Raw genomic sequence first — 20,595 nt, forward strand, 5'->3', positions numbered from 1 at the left:
GAATCTCCAAGGAACTGTTGAAAAGGAAAAACAAAGCTGGGGGCATCACAATGCCGGATTTCGAGCTGTACTACAAAGCTGTGATCACAAAGACAGCATGGTACTGGCACAAAAACAGACACATCGACCAATGGAACAGAATAGAGAACCCAGAAATGGACCCTCGGCTCTTTGGGCAACTAATCTTATTAATTCTAATCTTGTTTTACAATGCCTGGCATGGGTGTTGCACAGAGAAGTTCACTAACTGGAAGTAAGGATGTTATGACGCATGTGGACGGTGGTGACAGGAGAAGCAGAGTAGGTGACAGAGGACTTATTAGGATTGAGGTGCTGAGGAGGGATGGGGAAGAAGACTGTGGTAGGCGGGTGAGAGAAGTTTGGAAAGGAATTGCCTGTATCATTGGTCACCCACTCAATATGCTTAGGTACTGTAGGTGATGTAAATAGTATTCTTTTAGTTTTTCTTGTTAGGAGGTTTATTCATGTTTGGAAATTTCCTTTTAAGAGAGTGAGTTTAATTGGAAGGTAACGGCATTTTAGCATTTTAGCACAAACTTGAGTTGGTGTAATGAACCTGTGGATGATACAAACATGTTTACATACCCATACAGGTACATTTAGTTTACCTTTTGATTTTTCCAATTTCTATTTCATGGTCATGAAGGACATTCTAAAAATTAAAGAAAATTTTATTTCTAAAATTTCAGCCATGTTCGGCCCAATTGAAGTGGATTTGAAATAATTGAGGTGTGGTGTTTTAAATTTTGGCTGTGTTTAGAGCAACAGTCTGATATATGAATACATTAGAAGGAAAATGTACCTTTCAAGTTCAGCAACATACTAACAAGTCCTCTCTAACTTCCTGTTTTTGATAATAGGACATTTCCAAGTTTGCAGAGAAGGACAATATTGTTCTTGGAGAAGGTGGAATCACACTGAGTGGAGGGCAGCGAGCAAGAATTTCCTTAGCAAGGTGAATATCCGATTATTGGTTCAGCGAGCATTTGTTGTAAATATCATGCATGTAAAAATCATAGATATTTCTCTATTTTTTTATATTCTGTTCCTGAAATTGAAAAACGCCTGGGGTTTTATGATTAGCAGGTCAAGAATCATCCTTAAGAACTGTAGATAATGATTTAGTATTCATCTTTGATAAAGGTGATGGATTTTTCAAATTGCATGCTCTTATTTTAGTATCTGTATATTTGTTTGGCTAATGGTGTTAAGATTTAGTGCAAGTAGAAAACTCCGGGATTCTGCATAACACAAGGAAAAAAGTGTTTTTGTTAAATCTATCACAGGGCCCCTCACTTACCGCCCCCCCCCATCTGCTTTAAGCTTCTGTTTCTACTTCTTGGTTTACATAAACATACATTTTCAAATTTTCAACGTAATTAGTAATTGTGATAACAAAAACAGTAACTCAAATGATGTCACTTGGCTTCAAGTCTGTAATCTTTAAGGAAAAATAAGTAGGACAAGCACATCTAACATTGTGGGGGACAGTGAAGTCCTTGGTAGAGACATTCTTAGTCTAAGCATTTTGAGCTGTCAAAGATAAGTACGTAAAGTTAATTTGTGTCAAGAAGAAAACTTTGTGGTTAAACTGTAACTTTCAGTTTAAAAAACTATTGGTAATATGAGAAGTCAAATATTCCAACAGTTTTATTTGAATGGAATTCTTCTCACTGTGTTGCAAAGGTTGTTAACAAGAAATCACGTTGACATTGTTATGTTGGCTCCTTTCTCTTAGTTTACTGTGGCTGGAACAGCAAAATAACTTAGCGCCTGCAATTGCTTGGTATTATTCTAGGTGGACTGTGTGGGTGTGTGTATGTGTGTGTGCGTAATTTTACTTAATCCTCATATTCCCCTGCAAAGAAAGAATTGTTCTCCCCACTCTGTGGAAGAGATTGTCAGATAATTGAGGCTGTTAGAGCTTCACTTGCCAAAAACTATACCAGGAAATCGTAGAGTCACCATTTGAGCCAGGTCCTCTTGACTGTTGACATTAAGCCATGACTTGATTTTGGGATTACTTGTGAAGTCATAAATGGCTAGCTATGGATAATTCACAAACAAGATAATGGCTTCAAATAGTTAGAAATTGATTAATCTATGAGCCAAAGTAAGATTTATCTTAAGCATTCCATTTCAAATTTAAGGTATGCTCTGTGGCTGTTAGGCATTTATCACAGAATTGAGTTTGTATTTATAAAAGTTTGAAATTTGGTTTTATTATGAGGTGCACACAATTTGAGGTACTACTTAAAGTAATTATTTATTTTTTTTTAAAGATTTTATTTATTTATTCGACAGAGATAGAGTCAGCCAGTGAGAGAGGGAACACAAGCAGGGAGAGTGGGAGAGGAAGAAGCAGGCTCATAGCGGAGGAGCCTGAAGTGGGGCTCAATCCCATAACGCCGGGATCACGCCCTGAGCCGAAGGCAGACGCTTAACTGCTGTGCCACCCAGGCGCCCCTATTCTTATTCTGATCAGAATGTGTCATACGTTGTCCAGTTTTGGATGCTGAAAGTATTATTTCCGTTTCTTGAGAAACTGTGGTCATAGATGTGAAGGAGAGAGAGAAGTAAGAACTGAGTAGTGGGAAGGAAAGACCTTGAGGGTCCATTTTGATAGGGGTCTTTTATCTAGCTATTGCATGTTACTGCATGTTATTGCATGTTTTTTAAAATTACTTCTCTTAGTTAAAAACTGATTGAATACAGTTGTTACAGAAAGTACCAAGAATTATACATAAACACTGAATCCTATGTGTGGGACAGGGGTAGTGGTAGTGTCACTAACAACCACACCTGAAAAATTTAAATGTTATGAAGATTTAATCTTATTTCCATTAATATTGGACTATTCCTCATCTTATTACTGTGCTAAGATCAATTTGATGAAGATTTTACTTCCTCATAAAATTTTTTTTTGACTTAAAAAGTAAAACTGATGTGGGTGTACATTTTTGTTATGAATTATTGATCCTTCACTTGTTTGGAATTCTTGTAAATATGGTACAGAGACTGAAACTCTGTGGAATAAAAAAGTAGTATTACAGCCACAACAATTTGTTGGTAGCGGTTAACACCAAAGAACATTAAAACGTTTTTCTTATGTAGTGTTGCTATTTAGTTGTGGTCTCTGACATTTTACAGCATTGAAAAAGTCTGTTTTCTTCTTTGCTTTCCCACCAACATGCAAGATCTTTGAGGGCAGGGACTATGTAATTTTTACTATTGTATTCTTAGCACATAGCATGGTGCTTGGCTCTAAACAGATACTATTATTTAAAAATTTCCTTTTTTCAAGGTAGTATTTTAAATTGTGTGGTATGGTGTGATTCCGTTTAATTTCTTCTAGTTTATGCCACTTACTTTTAACAAAGCCACTTCAGTCGTTCTTGGGATATTGTGAAAACCACAAAAGTTATTTATGACTTACACTTTTGATTCTCATTTAGAATTATTTACACTAAATGACAGGAAATATTTTAAAAATCTAATTTAATGTCCATTTTCTTTTTAGAGCAGTATATAAAGATGCTGATTTATACCTATTAGACTCTCCTTTTGGATATCTGGATGTTTTAACAGAAAAAGAAATATTTGAAAGGTATGTTCTTTGAATAATTTATAATGCTCATGCTAAAAGACAAGGAAGAGCAACTATACCATCAGAGACTGCAGTTTACCCTTGAGAATTATTGCCACCATTGTGACTCATTGTGGCAGAAAGAGACGTAGCACTCACTCCAATCTGATCGTCCCTTCACAGTCAAAATTCAAGATCACTTTGTTAAAACCTTTTCTGACCACCTCATGGTAAACCAATTTCTTCCATTGCTATTGTTATAACAGTCACTATCTGTGTAGTTTTTTCAGTATTCTTACCTTGTGGCATATATTATTCAAATTGATTATTGTACTTTATGTTTTTACTTTTCTGTGTTAGTATTTAATTCTATCTTCTCCTTAGATAGGATATTTCTTAAGAAACTAAGCAAGCTGAATTTTTTTTTTTAAAGATTTTCTTTGTTTATTTGAGAGGTGGGGGCGGGGACAAGCCAGAGGAGAGACAGAGGGAGAGGGAGAAGCAGACTCCCCACTGAGCAGTGAGCCCAATGCTGGACTCGATCCCAGAACCCTGGGATCATGATCTGAGCTGAAGGCTGACGCTTTACGGACTGAGGCACCCAGGCGTTCCACAAGCTGACTGTTCTAGTGCAGTTGACTGCTCGGACTATTCATCTACCTTGATATCTCCTACAGAACTTCCTTCTTAGTCACACAAAACTAGGGATTACATTTCCTGTGAGCTCCCACTAGGGCTCAATGCATATAAAATTCCTAAGAGGAGCATTTTTTTTATATGACTTGATTTCAGTTTCAAAATGATTTCATGAACTATATAGTTTATTGGGAGAATTATTATAATACTCTTCTAAAATAAAGATTTTAAGCAATAAGGATGTGGAGGTGTGTGTGTGTATAAAATGGTTGCATTCCCCCTAGAAGCATCTTTCCTAAAATTTATATGTAGTACCTAAGATTTTTACAATCCTGAGTGTGATAAGTAACTTTACTAATATAAACTTTGTAAGCTAGTATGTTAAAGTATGTTAGAGTATAATCTAGAATGTTAAAGTATAATCTAGAATGATGCCTTTCTCCCTTCCTTCCTTTTCTTTCTTTCTTTCTTTCTTTCTTTCTTTCTTTCTTTCTTTCTTTCTTTCTTTCTTTCTTCTTTCTTTCAACATTTTGTTTATTTGAAACACAGAGCTAGAACAAGGGTGTGGGGGCGGGGCAGAAGGAGAGGGAGATGCCTCACTGAGCAGGGAGCAGAGGGGCAGAGGGAGAGGCAGACTTCTCACTGAGCAGAGAGCCTAACACAGGGCTAGATTCCAGGACCCCGAGATCATGACCTGATCTGAAGGCAAATGCTTAACCGACTGAGCCACCCAGGTGGCCCTAGAATGATGCCTCTTTCTATACAATATATGTCTTAATGTCTAAAAGAAATTGGTCTCCTTAGGTGGTTCTAGTCAGGATTTACTTTTAAACTAAAAGAAAGTTTAGTTAGAGGAGCATCAAATTTATTATTTAATTCTCAGGTTTATTTATTTCTTTTTAACAAATCAGATTAGTTTTAATATAAGCTCTTGAGAACTAAATTTGTGGCCAACTTAAAATGTAAAAGGAAATTAATAGAAAATGTAAAGAAGGAGAAAGCTTCCCCTCAGGGATCTTTAAAGTTTATCTAATAATTCTTTCATTGTCTAGATGAACCAGGGCCCAGAGGGTAACCAATTTGCTCAAACCAACATTTATTTAGTATCAGATATTTAATTTTGCTCTAGATCTGTTAATACTCAACTTTATGATATAGCATACTCTAATCAGTAATATATTTCATGCTATAATAATTCAAGAGGCATCAAATTAATTGCTATTATTTAGAATTATTTTAAGTATAATAATGACATTGCATGATAGACGTTTTACATAAGAATGCATTAATAAGATGATAAACGCAATACATTGTTGTAATAAAGTGTTTATATAATTGATATCTTATTTATATCTTTTTATATTCTTAAAGCTGTGTCTGTAAATTGATGGCTAACAAAACTAGGATTTTGGTCACTTCTAAAATGGAACATTTAAAGAAAGCTGACAAAATATTAATTTTACATGAAGGTAGCTGCTATTTTTATGGGACATTTTCTGAATTACAAAGTCTACGGCCCGACTTCAGCTCAGAGCTCATGGGATATGATTCTTTTGACCAGTTTAGTGCAGAAAGAAGAAATTCAATCATAACTGAGACTTTACGGCGTTTCTCGTTAGAAGGAGATGCGGCTGTTTCCTGGAATGAAACAAAAAAGCAATCTTTTAAGCAGACTGGAGAGTTTGGTGAAAAAAGGAAGAACTCTATTCTTAACCCAATCAACTCTATCAGAAAATTTTCAATTGTACAGAAGACACCATTACAAATGAATGGCATTGAAGAAGATTTCAATGAACCCGTAGAGAGAAGGCTGTCCTTAGTTGCTGGTAGTGAGCAAGGAGAGGCCATCCTGCCTATAAGCAACATGATCAACAGTGGCCCCTCGTTTCAGAGACAACGAAGGCAGTCTGTTCTGAATCTGATGACGAGCTCCCCAGGGAGCCAAGGTCAAAGCATTCACCGAAGGACAGCCACATCCACACGAAAAATGTCTCTGGCCCCTCAGGCAAACTTAACTGAAATGGATATATATTCAAGACGGTTATCTCAAGATAGTGGCTTGGAAATAAGTGAAGAAATTAACGAAGAAGACTTAAAGGTATGTATAAATGATCAGTGGTTTTGTATTTGTCACAGAGTGCAACTGAGTGAAATGCAGTATATAGTATGATATAGAACTTATGCAAATTATAGGCTGAAGATGAGGATTATTTTAAGATTCAGAGAGTCCAGAATCCATAAATTATGTAAGCAACGTCAAAATGCACAAGAATAAACTATTTCCTTTGGTAATGGACATATATCTCTTCCCGTAAAATGGGAAGGGCCAGTGTTGGGTCCTTGAGTGGGCCAGTAATAATCATTATTATAAATTAGAAAAATGGTAAATTATTATAAATCTGGTTTGTTACCACCTTAAACCCTCTGTGGATAGAAGTGGAGTATAAGTAAATGTGTAAACAAATAACAGCTTCAATTATTTAGAGACCAAGAAGTATTTGGTATGGAGATAGCCTATGTAAGGCGTATAAGCAACTAGTCTCTCGACAGGACTAACTCATATTCTGGTTTATACATCAGTCTTACCTGAATTTGTGTGGGCTTCTTTTTATCTTTCAAGTTTGCTTTATAAGGTGGCGCTTTGGACAGGTTTCTCTTAGACAAGGTATATGGAACTCAATGTATACTAGTGCCAACCTTCAGATAGAAAGTCTTTTATATTAAGTTTTAAAGAATAAAATGCTTTTATTCTTAAATAGAGGCAACATAAAAGAGGATGGTTTTCATTTATTGTGTTTTGTTTTTTTGCTAGAAAAATTCCTCAAGTGCCTTGCATGCATTGGGCAGCGTTGTAATGAATTGACATGTTTAATAGCATAGATCATTTAAGAGTAGTATGAGCTTTGGCAAGGCACAAGTCATTTGACATCTTTGGACCCAAATTTCCTCCTCTGTAAAATAAGAGAACAGAACAGGTGATCTCTAAAATGCATACTTTCAGTATTTCTATAATTTTACAAAGGTTTCCTAAGGGATGGTTTATCTGTATGGTTTTAATATCAATCTGAATGAATTTCTCAAACTGGAAATTTCTCTTTAACTGGTAATAGTATTTACTGATCACCTCTAGTGCCAGGCAGCGTATATTTAGTCCCCACCACTACCCCAGTAGGTATGTATCCTTATCCGCATTTACAGATTAAAAAGCCTAAAGTTTAGAGAAGTCCAGCTGCCTAAATTCAGGCAGCTCCTAGGAAGTCAATGGTGGAGTTCAGATTTAAGTCCAGGTTTATTACTTCCAAAAATCTTTACATCGAGTTAGCGTGCTATATTCCAATTTCATAGAACCTCTTCTTTGAGTTTCTGGGGCTTCTTATATGAATTTTGTTGACTTCTAAGAAACAAAAGTGTGTTTCCCCTTGGGAATATCTGGGCTTGCTCTTTTTCAAATTTTGGAAATGCTTCTACCGAAGGACATATACAGACTTCCAGGGAAATATACTGAAGATTAGAATTATTTAAGTTAAGTCATGTCGGGAAAGAGATAATCCCAGCTCCTGAGGAACATGCAAACATCAGCTGGCTTTCATGTCTATTGGCAGACCTCTGTAGCCAGCGAAATTCCAAATGGTATTTGTCCACGGACCCCTGAAGAAATAGGAAACTTCAGTTTGATGGTACTATTTATTTCATAAAAGGTGTGATGCTGTTAAACATAAACATGGTAAAAAATTGTCCAAAATCAATACAGTTGTATCATCAGTAATTTACTTCCAGAATTGTTAAAAATTACAGAATTTCTTATTTTTTAAAAAGCTGTGTTGTTCTGGTGGACATTATACTGGCTATAGAGTGACATCACACATGCCATTCATGATGGTTCATATTTGTTGAAACTCCTTTAGCTTCAAATACCAGTGTTCCTTTATGTCCGCACGGTCATTCAAAATAAAACCACAATGGTGGTGTGAAATTGTGTTGTCTCCTTGTTGTAACCATGACTCTTTTTATTAGGAGTACTTTTTTGATGATGTTGAGAGCATACCACCGGTGACTACATGGAACACATACCTTCGATATGTTACTATCCACAAGAACTTAGTCTTTGTGCTAATTTGGTGCTTAGTTATTTTTCTGGCTGAGGTAAGAATTTTCTGTTGTAAAATATTACTGTGATTTAAAGTTACCTTAAGAATAGTTTGGAAGACTATATACATACATATGCATATATAATGTGTCTATGTATACACATACATATAAATATATGTGTATATATTTTTACATTATATAATGACATGTATAGTTTCATATAGTTTTTCTGCTGCTATTTTACTATTTCATATATAGCATATAAAATATACTTAAATCATCTATTTGAAGAGCTTTTAGTAGAGAGGTTCAAAACCTCTAAGTAGAGTGCCTTCATATGGATTGAAATTAAACAGTGAAAATTATCCCGTACTCAATTTTAAGTTCATTTGACTATAGATATTGCATTATGGAGTATGCAAGTAATGAATCACCACCTTTAAATGACTGTGTCTTTGCAAATTGAAATAAATATGTATTAGTGGCTTAGTAACCGTTTAAGCAATCCTTTCAGAAATCCACATCACCTGCTTGCTTGTAGAATTTGTCTGTCTTTGGTGCCACCATCTTGATCTCGTCACACCCCTGCTGTTGTCACATCACCAGGATAAAACAACAAGGGAGGGAAGTACAAACAGCATGGTAGGGCTGCAAGTGCAGTACGCAGCAATGTAAGAGGTTCTTGAAGCTGAATGGTGGATGAGGCTTCTCTCTCAATAAGGAGCAGCCACCGCAATGCCAAAAGAAGCCTGGCAGAGAATGTCTGTGGGTGAAGTGGCTTTGAGGCTGAATGGAGAGCATTTGCCCTCCAGATGTCTAATGGGGCCAACGAAAACTCAGCACCAGCCAAGGACTTGCCCTAAGGCAAGTTGGGATCAGTTTTGCTAAATCTTTTTGTTTATTGAGATAAGATAGAAATATAGTTTTTTTTTTTTCTGTGAAGTCTTCCCATTTTTTAAATGTAGGTAGTTGATTAAATAAAAACAAACAAATGAACACTAGGTGGGTTCAACAAAATACACATGTGGATCGGATTCAGCCTGTGAATGACTAGTTACCCTAGATATTTATTCCAGGGGACACCACTGGATGCGCCTTAGTATTCAAGCTAAATCTAATATGAAGGCCCATACTGCCTTCAGGGAAGAAATGTCCCAGGTGAAGAACTGCCTCTCCTGAGACAGTGTAAATATATATGTAACTGAAACCCAATCTTATAGCGGCTGGTGTTCTCCTACTGTTGGGTTGTTTCTAACCTCAGTGAAGAGGTCTACATAAAAATCATCACTTCTCCCTGACCAACTAAGATAGTGTTAAATATCTACAGGTATATGCCAAAAAATTGTACATACTATTTCACCTATAAACCATCAGTTTCCATTTGATCCTTGAGTTCTGGTGATATTTCTTCTTTTGTAAATAAAGACACCAGATGGAGGTTTGCGGTGAGTTGCAATATAGTACAGTACCAACTGTGGCATCGCACGGGCTTGGCCGTGACCTCAGTCTGTCTTGTTAACACTATGAAACTGAGCAGGGCAGTTAACCACTCTGAGCCTCAAGATCCTCACCTACAAAACGGAGATCGTAATAGTACTGACTTCCTAGGTCGTTTTTGTGAGTTAAGACACAGTGTGGTTATAAAGCACTTAATGTAGGGCTTGGCACATAGTGAGCAATGTTAGTTGCTGTTCTCATTGATACCCTTAATGTCACACCATTATTATAAAGCTCAAGATAGGTTGAGGTGAGCAAGTCTGTAACAGATATAATGAAAGTTTCAATAATCCCTTTTATACTTTAATAAAAATATGGGGTTGGATAATTTGACACTCTCTCATGAGTCATAAAAATTGCTTTGAAATGTATTTTAAATTTACCTCATTAATCTCTGCTAGTCATGCCTAATGACCAGCATTAATGTGAATGAAACCTAGTCCTGTGCCACATTTAATCTCAAACCAGCCCTTTGTAACTGTTAATGATTTAAATCTCTGCACTGAGAGGTCACATTTCTTGAGTCCTCAATGTAGAGAGTTACATAAGAAAAAAATGGTCCTATCTGAACATGGTGATGATTTATGTTCATTTACAGGATCTTTGTGCTATCCAGATCCATGAAGTTGAACTTATGCTCCTTTCAAAAGGGTGTGTAATTAATTAACTAATTAGTGATTGAGAATTGAGCTGCTATACATACATACAATATTGCTAGCTCATTTAATTAAGAAGACAGTGGTCCTTTGTCTCTAAGTTAGAAACAAAATTACAAGGGAGGATGTAAATGATTAGTGGAGCCCTCCCAGTTATTTGTTGTTGTTGTTGTTGTTTATTATGATAATATTTTTTATTATGTTAGTCACCATACAGTAAGTACATCCCTGGTTTTTGATGTAAAGTTCTATGATTCATTAGTTGCGTGTAACACCCAGTGCACCATGCAATACGTGCCCTCCTTACTACCCATCACCAGTCTATCCCGTTCCCCCACCCCCCTCCCCTCTGAAGCCCTCAGTTTGTTTCTCAGAGTCCATAGTCTCTCATGCTTCATTCCCCCTTCTGATTACCCCCCCCTTTCTTTATCCCTTTCTTCTCCTACCGATCTTCCTAGTTCTTATGTACCATAGATGAGAGAAACCATATGATAATTGTCTTTCTCTGCTTGACTTATTTCACTTAGCGTTCGTTATCTTCTCCAGTGCTGTCCGTGTTGCAGCAAATGTTGAGAAATCGTTCTTTTTGATAACTGAGTAATATTCCATTGTATATATGGACCACATCTTCTTAATCCAGTCATCTGTTGAAGGGCATCTCAGCTCCTTCCACAATTTAGCTATTGTGGACAATGCTGCTATGAACATTGGGGTGCATATGGCCCTTCTCTTCACTACGTCTGTATCTTTGGGGTAAATACCCAGTAGTGCAATGGCTGGATCATAGGGTAGCTCCCAGTTATTTTTTTAAAAAATGTCTTTTTAAAGGACAAAACACATTGATAATGCCATTTACTAGGCAAGAAATGATATCCTATGATGAGGCTTTTTGGCCAGTATCCTGGGGGCATTGCTAATAAACTGGCTGTCAAAATTTTGAGTGATAAACCTTGGTGATAGTAGACAAATAGCAATTGTTTTAATGATTTGCAGTTATATAGCTAAACACTGATGTTCACAATTACGGTACCTTCTTTGAATCAAAATTTACACAGTTTTTCTTTCAGATTAAGCTTCTTTCTTAATACCAGCGTGCCCCTTTCTCATTACTATTGACATATCTCATCCGTGTGCATGATGGTGCAGGTGCTAACCCCAGAAGATAGCTTAGTTCTTTTAAACCTTGTTTACAGCCTCATACTCATCATGATCAGAAAACCTGAAGACAGGTTTAGATACATTTCTTCCTTGACAATAGCAATTTATCCATTTATAGTTTTCATAGGTACAATACTTCAATTTAGATTTTATATTTTATAGAGTACATTCCATATGCTTCCCTTTCTTACTTCTTCAAAGTGTGAAACTGAAAAAAATTAGTTTGATTTATGCAGTTTGTTACCACATATCATTAATGTGTTATTTTGATAAGGGAGTCAGTCTACCTTTATATTTTTATAAGATTTTTTTCTACCGCAAAGCAATATTTTCTGAAAGCTCTTCGATATTAGCCCCAATGGTTTAGGCTATAAAATTTCTTTCTCGTTTAAAGATTTTATTTCTTTACTTGGGAGAGAAAGAAGCAGAGAGGGAGAGAGTATGAGCAAGAGGATGGGGAGGGGCAGAGGGAGAGGGAGAAGCAGACTGGCCGATGAGTAGGGAGCCTGACACGGGGTTCGATCCCAGCACCCTGCGATCATGACCTGAGCAGTAGGCAGCCACTTAACCAACTCAGCCACCGAGGTGCCCCAAGGCTATAAAATTTCTATCATGTTGGGCCTTCTAGTGCTTCTGCTTGGCAGTACATCACTGAGTAGGTAGAGAAGAACTGCAAATAAGAGTAGGAGACAAGTTTCCTGCTGCTTCTTATGACAACCGGAGGGTCTTGTTGACTGGAGTACCTCAAGATCCTAAGTTTAGTGTTTTAATTCTGTAACTTTTAAGAAATGTGTCAGAGTACTGCTGTATCCTATTCTTTCATGATTTATCTTCTCTTTGTTAAGAAGGAAGCCCTGGGTAGCTTTACATTACTGGTAAAATGGACATGTAATATGCTCCCATAATACTTCTGCTATAACTGGTTTATTAGATTAAGAATAATCATTTTAAGGCAGCTTTCCCTAGCATGGATCTATGTTTTAGGACATTATTTGATCTGTGAAGCATTGAAATCTGTGTATGAAGTCAGGACAAGGTGTCACTTTGCTATTACTGCCTGCCATTCATGTAGCTGTTTGCTCATTCAACACATATTTTGTTCAGTATGTCAGGCACAATTCTGTGTATACAGTGTGTGCTGTGTGTATAGTGAACAAAACAGAACTTATGGGTGGAATGCGCTAATGTACTTATGTTTATAGTGTTAACAGAACACTTATAATACTGTGCTCCTTTGGCGAAAACTCAAAATAACAGTTGTATTTTAATAGGTATTCATTTACATGCAGATCTCATTGTGTGAACTAAGAGGTAGCTCTGAATTCTGTGTATATAAAAACTTGTAGAATAAACTGGTTTGGATTCTTTATACCCTACATTATATGACATGTTATCTGCTTTTTCAAATGTGGTCTTTTTTAAAGATTTTTTTATTTCAGAGAGAGAGAGTTGGGGAGGGGCAGAGTGAGAGGGAGAGGGAGGGAATCTCAAGCAGACTGTCCACTGAGCGGAGAGCCCAAGGCAGGCTCGATCCCACAACCTTGAGACCATGACCTGAGCACCTGAGCTGAAGTCATCCATCAGATGCTCAACCAACTGAGCCACCCAGGGGCCCCAATACTGGCTACTTCTTTTCCATCTTGGGGTCATTTGCACAGTTCACGAATCATCATCTTGGTCATTCATGGAGCTGTCCTTAGAGATGCCCTCATCAGATAATTACATGGATATGTAATAAATACTGTCTACACCCCTATAATTATTATAATCTGTACATCCACTGTCCAATACAGCAGCCACCAGCAATATATGACCATATAAATTAAAGAAATTAAGTAAAATAAAATCAGATTTAAAATTCAGTTCCTCAGCGGCACATATAGCCACATTTGCAGTGATCATGTGTGAAGTGGCAACAATATTGAACAATGCAGATATAGAGCATTTTTATTATTGTATAAATTTCTTTTGGACAGTGCTGATTTAGGTTGTACTGTTTGGTAGGTGATATGGATTGAACTTTAAAACCCTAAAAAATAAAAATAAAGACCTTTCACTTTTCCCTTTTAATCACCCAGGACTCTCACTCAATCATAAACTGCATGAACTTTACAACTTTGAAGCATCTTGAAATGAAATGATAGAACTTGCTTAATCAATTGCTCCTATATGCTCCAAATATTTGTACTAATATCGTTATATCAAGTCCTTGGAAGTGTTTTTGTTCCAGTCAACAAAAGTAGTTTGGGTTGGCAGTTCTGTGTCTCTCTCCACTAGTGGTCTCTATTCACAAAAGCCAGGAAATAACTCTGTATTACGCTGACTAGAGCAGTTCTTTGGAAAACTGCTTTGGTTATTGTTCATTAGTAAATATTATAAAATATTTGTTTCTGGGATTTATTCTTATCCCGAGAATGTTGGCAATGCCAGCAATATTGACACTTCTTTAATTGGAACAAAGGGGGACTATAATAACCAAAGAGTGACTCAGAAGTGTACCCTTACCTAAGTTCTTGAGTGATTTTATTAGTCTTAGAAAATAGAAAAGTATTTGTACTGGAACACAGACTTTTGAAATAGCCAGATTATTGCCTTGTTTCTTGTCAATTTGAATTTTCTTAAATTTCAAGCGAACAGGAATTGTTTTTCTTCCTTCCTAACACAGTGCATGGAGGCTATGTGTACAATGAAAAAAAGTAGGAGAGTAAGAATGATGACATTAGATTTTTCATTATTATACTCCTGATATGTGAATTTAAATACAACTTTACATCTCTTTAAAATACAGAACTCCATAATATAATTTCTTAGTTGATGCCAAATGTTCTTTATACGTTTTTTATATAGTACTGTTAGATACTTTGCGTATGAAAGAGCACTTAGAGATTTCTTACACAATCATATTTGTTTCTTCTCTATTAATTTTTATGCTGTGTTAATTTTCAAATTATTTTACTCACAGTTTCTTGTTTTTTTCTATTAGATTCTTCGGTAAAGTTAGTTTTGGGAGAATTGTATAATTACAGTCATTTCTAGTATTACGATTGTGACAGCATTAACACAAGATTGTCTCTCCACAGGATTTAGGAGAATAGGATAGCAAATTGAAATAGAACTGAGTGCAGATCTCTTAAATATTGAAGGAACTAAACATATCACAGTGGTTAAAAAATTTTTGTTTTTTCAGTTATGGTATAGAATATTTATCTCTTAGACAAAAGCTTCCACCTTGAGAAAGCCTGAATAGGACTAGTAGTGTATGTTTTAACCTGAAGTGTATGTTTTGTCTTTGTAACAACCTGGATTTGTAATAAACTGAATTTTTGTACTGTTGAGACATTTTTTTGGACAAATAATCTTTTTCTAATTTTAATTTATTTTTAAGTTTTTATTTTAATCACCTAGTACTCATCACAAGTGCACTCCTTAATCCCCATCACCTAGTTCACCCATCTCCACACCCACCTCCCCTCTGGTAACCATCAGTTTGTTCTCTGTAGTTAAGGGTCTGTTTCTTGGTTTGCTTCTCTCCTTTTTTATTTTCTCTTTGCTTATTTGGTTTGTTTCTTAAATTCCGCAAATGAATGAAATCATATGGTATTTGTCTTTCTCTGTCTTACTTCACTTACCAGTGTACTCTCTAGCTCCATCTATGTCATTGCAAATGGCAAGATTTCATTCTTTTTTTATGGGTGAAATATTTATTCCGCCGTATATATGTGTACCACATCTTCTTTATCCATTCATCAACTGGTGGAAACTTGGCTGCTTCCATATCTTGGTCATTATCTATAATGCTTCCATAAACATATGTGTGCATGTATCCCTTTGAATCAGTGTGTATTCTTTGGGTAAATACCCAGTAGTGCAGTTGTTGGAACGTAGGGTAGTTCTCTTTTTAACTGTTTCCTACAGTGGCTGCTGCACCAGTTTGCATTCTACCCAATAGTGCACGAGGGTTCCTTTTTCTCCACATCCTCGCCAACACCTGTTGTTTCTTGTGTTGTTGATTTTAGTCATTTTGACAAGTGTGAGGTGATATCTTATTGTGGTTTTGATTTACATTTCCCTGATGATAAGTAATGAGCATTTTTTCATGTGTCGGCCATTTGGATGTCTGTTCATGTCTTCTCCCCATTTTTAAATTGGATTATTTGTTTTGGGGGTGTTGAGTTTTATAAGTTCTTTAAATATTTTGGATGCACTGTTGAAATTTTTAAATAATTTTCATAAATATTAATATCTTTTCCAATAATTGGTTTCATAGGAATTAGTCCCTTGTCCGTTGCAATAAATGAAATTATTTATGACAACTAACTAAACAAATTATCTGCCAGTAGGCTGATATTAGTCTCTTTACAAGAAACAAAATTTATTATTTAAAACATTTAACTGTAATCTTAGCTCTTCTGTGAGGTTCCATGAATAGCTCTTGTTGAATGATGGAGAGAAATGGCAAAGTATTTAATACAGTAAAATTTGAATTCTATTAATTTAACATGTTCTTACCACAAAAAATGGTTTTTAGAACAATTATTGCAGCTGCTGTACCCAGGAAAGCAAAGCAAAGGAAAATGAAATTGTGTGTATTTTGCTGTTGGTTGTGGCGGCATTAGAGGTGGGTATGGGAAGAATAGGTAGAGATGTTGGAAAAAAAATCAAGGTGTGTTATTTTATTCTAGGTGGCTGTTTCTTTGGTTGTGTTGTGGCTGCTTAATAAGTGAGTATTCCATGTCCTATTGCAGACTATATTTTATTTCTATTGATTATGTGGGTCTTATTAAATATTGTAGTATCCATGGTGCTTCATTTCCCCATGGTATTATAGAAATGGAAAATTAAGTTCTTTTGTTTAAAATTGTGAGCGTGTGCAGTTTCTGCAGCTGTTTGCCAGTTTCTAAAGGATTTAGCTGTGTTTAGTTTCCATAAACTATAATAAAAATATTTAGTATTTAGTATTTAGTATTTTTATTTAGTATTTTCTCGGACTGCTTAGTAACAGTAAATTTTATCTGTTTCACTGGTGAAAAATGTACTCTACTTCATTGCAATAGTAAGCCCTCGAGATCAAAGGCATAACTCATGCTAATGAAACATGTTGTGTTTCTTCAGACTCAAGTGCAGGTTTGTCTACATGTATGGGAAATTCAGTGGGAAAGTTTGGTTGCCAAATAACAATTTCTTTTTGCTTTGCAGAACAGCTTCTCAAGAGAAAGGGAATAGTACTCAGAGCATAAATAGCAGTTATGCAGTGATCTTCACCAATACCAGCACATATTATGTTTTTTATATTTATGTGGGAGTAGCTGATACTTTGCTTGCTCTGGGATTCTTCAGAGGTTTACCACTGGTGCATACTCTAATCACAGTGTCGAAAATCTTACACCGCAAAATGTTACGTGCTGTTCTTCAAGCACCTATGTCAACCCTCAACACGTTGAAAGCAGGTATTTGACTAGGTATACAAAATGATACCGCTGATCCACAATCAAAAGGTCCTATGATTTTGTTGGTTTTCTAGAAGGAGCGTTGGGTTTTGATGGAGGCATCTGCCCTGTTGAACTTCCTTATGACTGGCATGCACATTTCTTAGATGTTGTAGGCTATCAGCCCTTGCTGCTCCTCATGTTTCTGTTGGGGGTGGGAGTGTAGCAACGGAAACAGGCCCTCTGGGTTAGTTGTCCTTGATTCAGATATTTGGTCTAGCCCCTTCTCGGGTATCTTGTTGCCAATGTATAGTATTATTTAAAAGAGAAGAAGATTTGAAGTGACCAAGGGAAATATAAAATTCTTTTACTGATGAAGTCTTCTGATGGGGTAGAATAATCTAGTTTCATGTAACTGCTCAAAGATGATCAAATAAATTTGTTCTAAGGTTTTGCTTTTTGTTTTTGTTTTGGTGGAGGTGGAGGAATAAATTCCAAATATATTTTTAAAGTATTTTTGACACTACTATAGAGGTTGGTAAAAAGGCAAATACTTGCCCTTTAAGATAAATAAGGTCTGAGGAGCTAATGTATAACATGGTAACTGTAATTGAAAACACGATATTATATAATTGAAATTTACTAAGAGAATAAAACTTAAATGTTCCCACCCCCCCAAAAAAAAGTAAATATGAGAGATTATGGGGAACTTATTTTGGGTGGCATTAAATATTAAACTAAGAATTCTGGACTTTATCATGTGGTTAATGGCGGGGGGGTGAATGATAAGATTCAGTATCACTTTCTTTGTACCGTATTATGTTTTATCTAATATTTTCTTTAACTTCCCGTAGACAATGAATTCCTTAAGGGCACGGAGCACGGCTTATTCACCTGTTATCTCAGTGCCTAGCATTATGCCTGGCACATAGTAAACACTCCCTATATAACTTTTTTTCATTGAAGAAAACATTATCAGATTTATAAACAAGAGTCTGGAATTCAGAAGACAGGCTGAGGCTTAGATTGCCAGTAAAGAGGGTGGAAAGAGAGAACATGGCAAAGAAGGTCCACATCACAGGCAGCCAAAAATTAAGAGTAGCCATGGGTTCTGCTTAGGTATGTCAGAAAGGTGTAGAAGTCAGAGGAGAGGGAGAGCATATATGAGGGAATACAGATGCAAGGGAATGACGATAGCATGTCCAGTAAACTATCATTAAATTCAAGCTTGCAAGTGTGAGATGGTTGTAGTAGGGTGAATCTTACATCAGTCTGCATTTTATGAAGGTTTAAATGTAGGAGACCATAGCTCAGCACAGTTGCTTAGAATCTTTGTACAATACTAAAATTTTCAAGTCCTTATTTATCTTATTACATGCTAATTCTTATTTGAGATCTGAATGCTTCTGCTGTGATCCAAATTGATCAAATATTGATATGTCTCTTCAAGATTACTGTTTTTTGAGGAATTTATCTTCCTTTACATTATAGGTGGGATTCTTAATAGATTCACCAAAGATATAGCAATTTTGGATGATCTTCTGCCCCTTACCATATTTGACTTCATCCAGGTTTGTAAAAATAAGAATTATTAAGTGTCTTTACATTTGTCATACTTTTAATAATTAGAAAAAAGAGGTAGATTAAGTTTTGCTTATTTTTCTTTTGAGAGTGATAGTCCTATCTGTTGTGTGAATTTTATCAATATCAAAAGTCTTCAAAACAGGAATAAAATTAGTAAATTCAGTGATAAGTCAGAACCATTTACCTGACCCAAACCTAAGGCAATTCTGCATTTATATGTAATAGCCGTGTGGTTGGGAATGGTTTGAAAGTTGGAATAGACCCTCTTTCCCCAAATCACTGTCCGCAAACAGCATTACTGTTTGATGGAAGTCACCTGCCTCCAAAGGGCCCATGTTAAAAATGAAGAGCTATTCCTTGTTGGGCTACAGTTTCAACCAATCTTATCCAGGAACACATTGGCCCCGATTAGTGAGCCAGCATCCTCACTGTAAGGACCATAATATAGGGACAGAAGTACAGATCCATTTTCAAGCAGATGAGAGGGGAAAGAGCACTAGAGAGGACTGTCCCTGGGTGACAGATCTGAAGAGGCCACCAGGGAAGCCTGGCTCTGAGCACGTATCCCTGGCGTGTGGTGATTGACTGGAGGTGAGAATGAGAAGAAAGGAGGAGATGGAGATGAAGGTGACCTAGGGGATGCATACTAGGACTCCATGAGTGGCAGGACTTAAAGAGTGTTGTGAGTTAGTGACCTTGGCTATTGGACGGGTTTGAAAACAGTTTCCTGTGTGGCTTAGGTCAAGAAAATGCCACAGTCCCCGTGATCTCCTTGGAGAGACAGCTGGAACATTGTGGCCCATCTCAGAATGAGTCATTCTTTTCTCCCCCCCCCCCCAATAATAATACTTTATTGGAGAGGACCTGTAAAACAAAATAAGGGCTACCACATTTGTGTGTATACACAACTGACAATGGCAGGTGCAGAAAAACCAGATTGTCAGTTTGCCTCATCTGAAAAGATTGGCACAATTAAATGCGTTAACTGTTCCATGTGAACTTTAGCATTTTGGATTTCCTTTAGTTGCTCTGTTTAGAGATATAATTTAGCAATTGCTGCTGGAATTCTTGAATCGATGCTTTGAGGTCATGCATTTGAAGGAGCATGTTTCGTGTCTTTCTTTAATTGTAGTTCATTTGTTCCGCGTTCTAGGAGTGTAACTGACTGGTCCCAAATATAATATTATTAAATACAAACTGGTACAAACTGGTGCAAACTGGAACATGGACATCTTGACATGATTGCAAAAAGATTCACAGATGTTGGCTTTTGATCATTTTTTTTTTTTTTACTTTCGTAGTTTACTATTTTCTGAATCCATGTGAAGCTTGCTTCAGAAATCCTGTAGGAGAAATATTTTTTAAGCCTCTATTTTATAAATTAACACCTTTTAGACGCATGCAATGACTCTGAAATCCTTTCTGTTATAGCAATGGGAATAGTTTCTGCTCAACTCTAATGTTGTTGCGGTTCATTAGTGGTGGTTTCACAAGTCATTAGGCAGGGCTCTTTTATTTATTTCATTTCCCTATTTTATTTATGAGAGGGCCTCACATTAAGGAAGCATAATATATGACAATTAAATGGCAGTAAAAAATCTGATTAATTTTGATTTTATTTAAAAATCAGTCATTCCTCACAGGAGTTAAAAAACTTCTCTGGATTGTGAGCTTCTCTGGTTAATTATGTTTTCATTAAAGAAATTTATTCGAGTCACAGAATTACAGGAACAGATCTTTGCACAGAATAAAGCATACCTGTAAACTTCTTTAAAAATTAATTTCTATTTACTCTTTTTCCTAACACTTAATAACATTTTAGCAAATTTGCTTTCTGGATTGGAACATGGTATAATGGAAATGGAAGATCTGAATTCTATTTCTTTTTTTTTTTTTTTTTTTTTTAAAAAAAAAAAAAAAAAAAAAAAAAAAAAAAAAAAAA

The 20,595-nt window shown here is 36.1% G+C and overlaps 1 protein-coding gene across 1 annotated transcript in view; it reads left to right on the forward strand.

Annotated features, from left to right (window-relative positions):
- CFTR (CF transmembrane conductance regulator) overlaps positions 1 to 20,595 on the forward strand; it is a 168,940-nt gene that overhangs the window by 87,428 nt on the left and 60,917 nt on the right. The window contains exons 12-18 of the mRNA XM_034671039.1: positions 882 to 976; positions 3,542 to 3,628; positions 5,615 to 6,341; positions 8,258 to 8,386; positions 16,326 to 16,363; positions 16,840 to 17,090; positions 18,561 to 18,640. Of these exons, the coding sequence (XP_034526930.1) occupies positions 882 to 976; positions 3,542 to 3,628; positions 5,615 to 6,341; positions 8,258 to 8,386; positions 16,326 to 16,363; positions 16,840 to 17,090; positions 18,561 to 18,640 (1,407 nt within the window). The remainder of the gene's footprint in view (positions 1 to 881; positions 977 to 3,541; positions 3,629 to 5,614; positions 6,342 to 8,257; positions 8,387 to 16,325; positions 16,364 to 16,839; positions 17,091 to 18,560; positions 18,641 to 20,595) is intronic.

Source organism: Ailuropoda melanoleuca, chromosome 1 (genome assembly GCF_002007445.2).
Source record: "Ailuropoda melanoleuca isolate Jingjing chromosome 1, ASM200744v2, whole genome shotgun sequence".
Classification (NCBI taxonomy): domain Eukaryota; kingdom Metazoa; phylum Chordata; class Mammalia; order Carnivora; family Ursidae; genus Ailuropoda; species Ailuropoda melanoleuca.